General features: G+C 36.2%; 1 protein-coding gene across 1 annotated transcript; it reads right to left on the reverse strand.

Annotated features, from left to right (window-relative positions):
- Positions 1-148: 148 nt before the first annotated feature.
- LOC109062917 (sideroflexin-1-like) lies at positions 149-7,923 on the reverse strand. The gene is made up of 11 exons (XM_019079987.2): positions 7,767-7,923; positions 6,715-6,890; positions 5,232-5,402; positions 4,570-4,668; positions 3,938-4,013; positions 3,413-3,498; positions 3,180-3,307; positions 2,970-3,019; positions 2,817-2,866; positions 2,681-2,728; positions 149-2,595 (listed from the first exon to the last, which is right to left on the reverse strand). The coding sequence occupies exons 2-11, from the start codon at positions 6,876-6,878 to the stop codon at positions 2,589-2,591; spliced, it is 879 nt and encodes a 292-aa protein (XP_018935532.2). The 5' UTR covers positions 6,879-6,890; positions 7,767-7,923; the 3' UTR covers positions 149-2,588.
- Between the last annotated feature and the right edge of the window lie 2,000 nt (positions 7,924-9,923).

Here is a 9,923-nt window from a genome sequence, read left to right on the forward strand (position 1 = left end):
GGAATCTCATTCTGATGGCACACATTCACTGCAGAGGATCCAAATGTTACTATTCTTTTAAATCGACTTTTACAGGTCAATTTTTTTTTTTGATTTTTCTATGATGTCCTTCAATAGCAAATGCTAACAAACAAAATATAGTCTCAGACATAGTTTAATATCTTTATTACACTGTACCAGATAAAATACACAAGGATGTAACAAAACAATATAAAATGTTGGAAAAATAAAACAATAAGCACCAATAATAACCATAATAATTGTGCTGAAGTGGGTCTTCCTGGTGCAACATTTATATGCACGTTACATCACAAAAATTATTACACTTGCATTTGTCTGCACTTTCCACACTATAGGAGACTTATCAATATGTGCTCTAAGCATCAAGCGTTTTATGCAGCCAGTCTTAATTTTCTTTGGCGTGGTCTGATTTTCGTAAAATGCCAAATGAATTTGGTGTGACTATATTTTTGATTTAATCTTTTACTATCCATATATGACTAATTGATGGACAACCATAATTTTATAATGATAAAGAAAATGATACATGACCACTTTAGGTTCATTAACATAATATTGTTAATTATAACATTATGGGTTTACATCCAATAAACATTGTCAGTGGTCTAGTGCAATTTACAATCATAAAATGTCTGTAAGATCTTGAAACACCACCTTTGCTAAATAGTTTGTTGTATTGCTGCTATTACAGACAGTAAGCTGGGTCAGTGTGCTTGAGGATGCAGTGACAGTACAGACAGTATAATGTCTGTCGATTTAAGTTTGGAATTCTGTGTTTATTATGTTGAGCATCATTATAAAGCATTGTGATGCTGGTGAGCATTACACAACCAACTGAGATTTATCTGCTGGTGCACTGTGCATTTTGAAAGGAAGAACAAGTCTTGACACTAGTCTGTGATACTTTGTGTAACAGGACATTCTGGGAAGAAATCAGACAGTTCTGTATAAATCACAATCAAATAGGCATATTTGCATAACATATCCAACACTTCTATATCAAATCTAGACATGTTCTTGTACTATCATCATAGTAACAGGGAATTTGTGCATTAAATAAAGCAAGCATCAGTCACTGACTGCTTTCACCTGGGCTACCTTTTTCAACTTTACTTACATAACATATAATGTGCTTCGATGTAAGGCTAAATTATTTGCCTACAATGGAGAGTGCTCAAATCAAAAACAACTGATCTCTACCGCCTCTTAGAGGACATGATGAGATTAACAACAGTGTTGTTAGAGTCTGATGGCAAAAAAACACTGTAAAGGTTTAACTTCATCCACAAAAACAACAGGAACCATAACATTACCACAATACGTCAGGGAAAACAAGTTTGATCTTCTGTGCTCAGGTTACAGGACCAGAGGCTATTGAACTTACTTATAGTTATATCATATACTACAGACACTACGACTGACATCATCGTATATACAGTGTGTGTATGTATGTATGTATGTATGTATGTATGTATGTATGTATGTATGTATGTATATAACATAATAGATTACCCCATGACAACAATAAATAAATCTGATTGTTGTTCCCATAATTATAAATGTCTGAGATGTAATACATGATCAAAGCAGGGCATATGAAGCAACTTTTTCTTCAAACTCCAAGCAAGCATTTTTCCTTTATCAAACATGAGGAAACTCTGTTCTTATCATTTGCTCTTGCAGCCTGAGATATGTAGTGCTTCTTTCTTTTAGCCCAGACACATTCTGTCCTATTTGGGGAAGTTATTCATACAAATCACAAATGCTAATAATAAGTATTGAAGAGTTCAATAAATATAATTTTGACCATTCAGTACACAAACCACAATCCACACACCAAATGTCTCGGAGACATTTGTGATGACTTCAAACCACACGTCTATAAGGCTTAAACAGAAATAAAGAAGTATGACCTGCAGGGAGTGATATCTGTAAAAGTCACCCAATAATTAGCGTATTGATGTGCTCATGAAGGAGTGTTTGCACATCTTAGGGTTTCTTTTGTAGTACATAGAGTGCATGCACACTGCATTCACTGCATAAGTGCACTTAATAGGCACATAGTGGAGCATGAAAGGTGGAAATACTCCTTCTGGCAGAATAAAGTTGAAAACCCAATTTCTGTAACTGTCTTTAGTAAAACGCACATGGGAGAGTGAAGTTGGTCAGACGTTTGAGCCACAAATCTGGAAATTAATATACTGGTAAATAAGTCTATGTGTGTGCAGTCAACACTAGATGGAGGCGTAAAGCAATGCAGCAGTTAACTTTCAAGCATCTTTAACTAAATCCAGCAGCAAGTTCTGACCTTCACACTACATATTGTCATTTTGAATAGTACAATAACTTGGGTAAAACTGACAAAAATATATAACTCAGAACAACAAAACAAAAATAAATATGTTCTACTCTTCAAGTTGTGCCCACTAACCTCCAGTGCAGTGGAGGGTATCAACATGGGCTGCAACCTAGACCTGATTACAGACCCTTGTTAAAATAAACAGTGGTGATGTGAGGATTGTTTTGTCGTATCCTCTCTTGAAGCTCCGGCTCCAGGCTGCTCACCTTCATAGACTTCAAAGACAAAAACAGAACAACAACCTAAATCAGCATGTCAATCAAACCACGGCAAAAGCCTTTCTAAATTAGAAGCACTCACCTCTTCTGTGGGAACAGAGCACAGCACAGTGGAGTGGCAAACACCAGACTGTGAAGATGGATAAGTCATTAATTCATTCATTGTTTTAAACAATGATTGCATTGTAAAGCAATTAAACACTGCCTTAAAAACTCACCAGAGTCCAACAAGTCCAACTTGCACAGGGGCATTGAGAACCGGGAACCGCTGAGAAAAACAAACAGAAATTTTACAAAGCAGTTTAAAAACACATCCTCTCACACAGATTCAGAGAGATACTTGAAATGAGTCTATGATTTGGATTCCGTACCTTCATGAAGGCCTTCTTTTCTAAGGCATTCATGATAACTGGAGGAATAGCTGTTTGAGAAAAATTCACAACACTCTCTTAATTTGACTTTTAACTACTTTATTTGACTGTGAATAAGAGGTAGATAAAATCAGTTTAGTGGTTGAATACTTTTTAGCAAAATATAGAGGAACTCCAATATTTAAATGAAAAACATCTATAAAAGCTTACCCATGGCTGGCACTGCCATGCCGATACGAGACACCACCACCTGTACGATGGCTTGCTGAGCAGCTGTACTTGATTCTCCGAGACGTTTTCCCTCAGCATCAGTAACAGGAATACCACACTTCAGCTCTCTGTAGAAGAATTGAGACAAGAGAAAATTGATTCGATGGATGGTTCAACACCAACATATGCTCATTTTAGTAATTAAAATGTTGAAGACCAGTTTTCTCACTTACCTTTGTCTCATGAAGGGTATGTTGATACAGTTTGCTGCTGCCACTGCAGCAAATGGAACAAAACGCCCAATAATAGCTGGCAAGCGCTGAGAAAAGATCAGATATTTCAAGTCACTATTGGTATATATTGTGTAGATGTTAAAACAGCAGTCAACAATTAAGGCAATTTTTTTTTTTTGCACAGGGTAATAAAGATAAAAATATTTAACCACTGTCTAAATGTTTTTATTTTTTTGAAACATATTTAGCTGTTTGCTGACTGGAGTAATGGCTGCTAAGAACACATTAATTAAAACAATTACATTAAAAAGTTATTTAAATTGTAATAAAATGTCAGAATTTTGATCAAATAAATGCTTGGTAAGCATAAGTCACTGAATTGATTTTGAACAGAAGTGTATATATGAAAACATAAATTAAAACAATAGTGAGTAGTAAACTGATATCTTAATGGTAAAACGTTTTGTTTGCTTAAATTCACTCTGTAATTAACTATAAATAGAGTAGTTTAGTGAAAGGACAGACCTTGGTCAGAGCCTTCAGTCCAAGGGCTGTTATTACAGCTCCAGTTGTAGCACTAACATAGGCTGCTCCAAGCTGACTGCAAAAGTTCAAATAAAATACATAAGTCTTAATTATTACTGAGCAGATCAGTACCATTGATATTTCTCATGGAGCTCATAATTACTGATATTACAGAATGCACAACTCTCCTTTTTCAAGACTTGGGTTTAGAAAAAGCTATGATGTTGAAGTATTGTGTTCATCCCTAAAGCATGCATCATAAACAATTTTAAAACAATACAAGCCTCACTGCATGACCTGTATACAGACACTTAGGATGTAAGATGATAAACTGTCAATAAACACATGATCCGAATGGAAGCATAAATAATTGAGCATGCGGTCAGAATCTGCCTGTATTCAGAATGTGTAGTGATCATGAAACACTGACATCTCTGCTCCATGAAACGTTCCACCACTTGTGTCATCATGACTGTTTGGCTCATGCAACAGCTTTCAGGAAACTAAATTGTGCAATATACCAACATAGTGTGGGCAAAACACATCACACCATCAAGAAAGGGGCTACCATGAGGCCTCCATATAGAAACCTGCATCTAGATTGTTTCTAGTAGTGATGTTAGCCTTCATACTTCACGGTGATTGGCGCATCTCCACTGCGGTTAGTGTAGTTGACAATGGCGTTGAAGGACTGGTTTACCCACTGCCAAAACACCACTGCTGGGGTTGTCCTGATAACAATGAGAGAGACTTAAATTCAATTAAAAAAAAAAAAGCATTTTTCTAACTATTTCAGACTATTTCTAATTAAAACCCTTTGATAAACAATGCTGTAATCATAAGAATCTCCCACACAAGGCTGTAATTTGAGTTGCATGTTGTTCTTGCTCAAAATGACTCATTTGCAGATGACTCACTGATCCAAGAAAAAAAAAAAAAGTGTCCACAAAACCAGTAAAAGAGAAATATATATATATTTTTTTCAATCTTAGTCATAATGTTCTTTTACTGTCAATGTTTTAAGAGAGCACAAAATACTACCATAAAACAGTCAACCTCCTAACCCTGACTCAAACCTCCAAACTAAGCTATTCAGTAGAAGTGCTGTCTTTCCTATGATGACTCATTTAGGAAATATTCACAGAACTGAGCGGGGATATTTATCCCAGGCCATGGAAAGATTTACTCAGTTTCCTTTTCTGGCTTTAAATGTATGACATTTTCAGGTCTATATACACGTCCTGCCCATATGGTGTCCAGAACAATAAGCGATCCAGTTTGGCAGTGTGCTTACCTGTAAAAGGTAAGCATGCAACCCGTAATGGTCATGTTCATGGGCACTTGTGCAGACATGCGTCCGATTAGAAGCATTTTCTCTCCTGTGTCTGGGTGGAAAGCAGAGTCATAAATGTATTTGGCCCTCCATAGTTGATCTTCTGTTAGCCCAGGCTTCATGATTCCCAACCTGAAAAGGAGGGCACAGCAGTACAGTAACACATAAAAACAATAATAGCTTGATCCTATGATAAACTGACAACAGCATGGAGAGCTGAAATAGTATTTAAAGGTAAAGTTAGGGCTGAGCGGTTTATAGAGTTGCGCATGCACGCCAAACAGATGGAGCACAATAGAATAAGAGCTCAATAACTGTCATATGTAGAATTTTAAACCTACAAGTAAGTGTATTTTATGATAGCAGATGGCAGTAATGGGGTCATCAAAAATAAAATGCAATTAATCTGTGGTCATGTGTATATACAGTATACTTTCTTTTTTAGTTTAATGAATTGAACTTCTGCCTTAAAAGCTCTATTTTTGTTATTAGATTGTAATGTTACAATCAATGTTAGAATGTAATGTGATTTTAGACCCTTTTTTGCACATAATGGATAACATAGCCTACTTCCACTATATTTGTTTTCATTGCCTTTAATATAAACATTGTTTTATTGGACATAAATCAATGAGATATATATATAAAATTCAAATAGAAAATGTAGAGAATACCGAGATATATACCGCATATCACATTTCAGCCAAAAAATACAGACATATGAGTTTTTGGCCATATCGCCCAGCCCTAGGTGAAGTGTGTAATTTTGGGATTTTAAAATAGTTTCTCCTATCCCAGCTTAATTTGGAGAGACATAAGAAAGCCATTCGTAGGTTGATTCCTCTGAAAAGCTCTGTGGCACTTTCAAAACATTGCTATTTTTGTTTGAGTATCTCAACCAGCAACACTGACCAATGGCATTTGGGGTGGGACTGGCATCTGTCTGACTGACCAATGGGAGATGGGGGAGTGTTTGGAAACAGACATTAATAAGACTTCACAGGGCATCAGAAGAGGTAAAAATCACACACACAGTCTGGTTTACTGTCCTTGTGGGTAGTCTCTAAAGGCGTAATGGTTTTAATATAAAGGCTTAATGAATATATATATTTATATATATATATATATATATATATATATATATATATATATATATATATATATATATATATATACATACATACATACACATACATTACATACATATTTATTATATATATATAGGATATATATATATATATATATATATACACACATACACACACACATTTTTTTTTTTTTGAGGATTCTATGATAAAAATACCTCATACCACTGTTCAAAAGTGTGTTCAAAAGAACGCTGGTGATTGGTATGGCTACAGTTACTACATTATATTAAAGTACAGGATTTCACTCCTAAAGTTCACAGATACAGCATTAAAAACAGGCCAGAGGGATCACAGACCTGTAGTTCTCCACAGTAACTCTGGCATCCTCTAAAACCTCACTGGACATCAGCACGTTTCTGGGGTCCGTCACCATGAAGAAGTGCTGAGCTCGGCCCATAAACGTGCCCTGGTCCCATCGTGGTTCTTTAATGTTGATATTCAGAGGCAAATCTCCAGACATCCTATTCGATTTCTGTGAAGATCATAAACAAGTCTGGGTTATAGCGAGACTGAGAAACATAAGATGTTTTAGTAGCTGTTTAAACCCGATTTGTGGGAACAAGGTAATTGGTAGCCTTAAAAACAAATGATCATCTCTCAGGACATCTCTGTCATGTTGAACTGCATCTATGCCAACATAGCTGCGCGTGACATAACAGTGGAAATGGTTTCAAAGGTGAAAGTAAAACTAAGAAAATGAACGACTGGGATCATTAAAAGTAACAGTTCTTAAACCATATTCACTAATAAACAGGAAGGACCCTCTTTCTTTATGTTCATGCTTATTAATTCGCTTATTGTAATAAACGCCTGTAAACAATAACGTTACTTCCAGACAGATGAACATGTGAGATTAGCCATGCATATCAAAAGAGGAAGGACAAGCTTAGCCGGGGCTGTTGAGATTGCACAGCTGTTTACTGTAGAAAGTATGTAACGTAACTGAACTGTTTATTAACAAAAGAAAATGTTATTGTTTATCTACCATGGAGAGCGAGCGATATAAACCGCATATTTACTGCTACTGTAGCTAAAGCTAACTGCTCTGCTGGAGCGATGTAAACTGACAAGGACATGCAAAATACCAACATTTCACGTGAAATTCATTTAATTTAATTTGACCGAAGCTGTCACCTTGTTAAGCTGAGATGTATGTGCTATTTTCACATATAAAAGTATGCAATTTAATTACAAGCAAACTCAAATCTCCTTCAACGGGCTAAAATACCGTTTGCTAGCCTCAGCGTGATCTCGCGTAACGTTGTTACATGAAAACAACAACCATATCAAAACAGACAAACGTGCATTTTTGTTTGAAGAGTCATTCAGTAAAATATCTGACACAGACCTTGCTAAAACGCCACAGGTAACGTTAGTGTTCAGGTACACCTTGAAGCAGATGACCTCAGTGCAGACTGCTTTCCTCTGCGTGATGACAGGATTGAACGCACTTCCGGTCTTCTCTTGAAAATCTGAGTGAAGGGGGTTGAAATGATGAACGCGCACTTTTTGTGTGAAAAGGCGGTGTTTAGAGCAGAGTACACAGATCTACAGTTGGCTCGTGAGACTGGGCGTGGACGAGAGCTGCTCTGTGATTGGTGGCTCGTTCTGAGGGTGTGGCTTAGATGAGAGCTGCATTATGATTGGCTATTTGATTCGTGATTTTCCTGAGATAGGTGATTACAGGCCTTGAGTTGCTCTAATGGGGTTTTTTTAGCTTTTTGAAAAAGGTATTAAAGGTGTTCTAAGCCGATATCAGCCATTTTGCAAAACTTCAGCCAGATATCCACTCTGCTAACTCTCTTTTTAAATACATTTACAAAACATATGATTACCACAGACAGGTGTAATATGTGAAAAACACCTATCTCCGTCATATCAAATATGTAGGCTACCTGTAGTATCAAAATAAACGCTTTCAGCACTTTTGACCTTTAAGATGAGCAACATTAAATATCAAGCTGCAGTTTGGGATGTTACAAACAATTATTGGTCTTGTTTGCATTTATAATAAAGGAATATGACTATAGTGAAAAAGATGCCTAAAGCTGAAATTTACATGTACGATAGATACATTAAAGGTAGTTAATTATCAATTTTCAGTGGCGGATTCAATTTGCAATTTTAGTGCACTTAAAAACCAAATTCACAGAAAAGAAATGTCGTTGAATGACCACTACATGGCAGTATAGTCATAGTCATGAAAGATGTTCAATTGAAGACGAATTCACAGTCACCATTTGGTCAAAATAAATTCTAACACACTTCTAATTGCAACCATTTAATCATGATAGACAATATAACCCCAAATGAGAAGAGAAGCATGCTGCATCTTGTTGAAATGCGCTTCATTTAGTGTTTGATGGAGTTGTGAGACTTAATTGGATCTGTACAACTGCTCATATAATACTCTTATGCTATGAGTGACGATTGTCCACCACTGGACCAAATGAGTTTGTGCAGTGTGCTTCTGAGCTGCTCCACATAATCCAATCACATGCTCTGAGAGGCGGGCTTAAAGGAGTCTAATATTGTCTTTGCCTCAGGTGAGGTCATGCGGCACAACATGGAGACAGGTAAAGGCATTTTACTTCATCAAACTGTGTTTTTCTTGCATTTATGCATCTCATTAACAGCAGCCTAAGTGGGATAAGTAAATAAGGTAAAATAGCTTTTATTTAGGATGATTCTTACTGGTTATGCAAGTAATTTCCTACTAAATTGTTGACTGCATCTGTGCTTTAAGGATCTCATAGAGGATGATCTTTGTATAGTTTTGAGATCTTCTCGCCCTGATTCATTTAAACTAGGCTATTTATTCTGGAGAAATGAGACAATACTTCATCTCTAAGAATGTTGTCTTGTTATGTTGTTCACTGAAGCGTTTCGGCGCGCTTTATGCAACCTGTTGCTTGAGCGCTGTCCGAGGTGCTGATGACGAGGCAGCGCCAACTTCCTGTTTAGACTAAAAGGACAACACCAGTTTAATCTTGACTATAGAATGCCTGACCCAAAACCCTTGACGAACACATAAGGGGTCAAGGGGACGCGCATTTGATTCAATGGATTTCTTTAAAGAAAATGGATCCTGTTTCTATCGTTATTTTAAGGGTAAAGGAATAATTGAAGAATCTGATTATATACGTTTCGATTTTTTTAATAGTTGTATTGGTTTGTTTACATGTACAAATACAGTAGAAAATTAAATTTATATTGGTAACTATAACTTATCTGTTTACATGGGAAATTTCAATGTGCTGGCAATTTTTTCAGAATATGTAACTATGATCCTAGACAGAACCAGCAGATCTCATTCAAAAGAGATTCTGTACTGCTTTCTTCTGAGCGAAATAGATTTTCATACTGGTCACTTGGACACACCTGTTGACTCTTTATTATCGCAATTAAAAAAAAAATGCTACTGGTATTGGTAACACATGAGAGATGCTCTATGTGATGGAACACACTTTTAGTCATATAGAAATGTCTTTTCAAAACAAAATTG

This window comes from Cyprinus carpio, chromosome A13 (assembly GCF_018340385.1).
Source record: "Cyprinus carpio isolate SPL01 chromosome A13, ASM1834038v1, whole genome shotgun sequence".
In the NCBI taxonomy this organism is placed as follows: Eukaryota; Metazoa; Chordata; class Actinopteri; order Cypriniformes; family Cyprinidae; genus Cyprinus; species Cyprinus carpio.

Bases quoted from the DNA above. Each gene is read 5' to 3' on its own strand.
- LOC109062917 (XM_019079987.2), bottom strand. From the start codon at position 6,878: ATGTCTGGAGATTTGCCTCTGAATATCAACATTAAAGAACCACGATGG. The intron at 4,669-5,231 runs GTAAGCACACTG...CATTGTTATCAG, and splicing joins TGCATGCTTACCTTTTACAG to GACAACCCCAGCAGTGGTGT. The intron at 2,729-2,816 runs GTGAGTTTTTAA...CCATCTTCACAG, and splicing joins GTTGGACTTGTTGGACTCTG to TCTGGTGTTTGCCACTCCAC.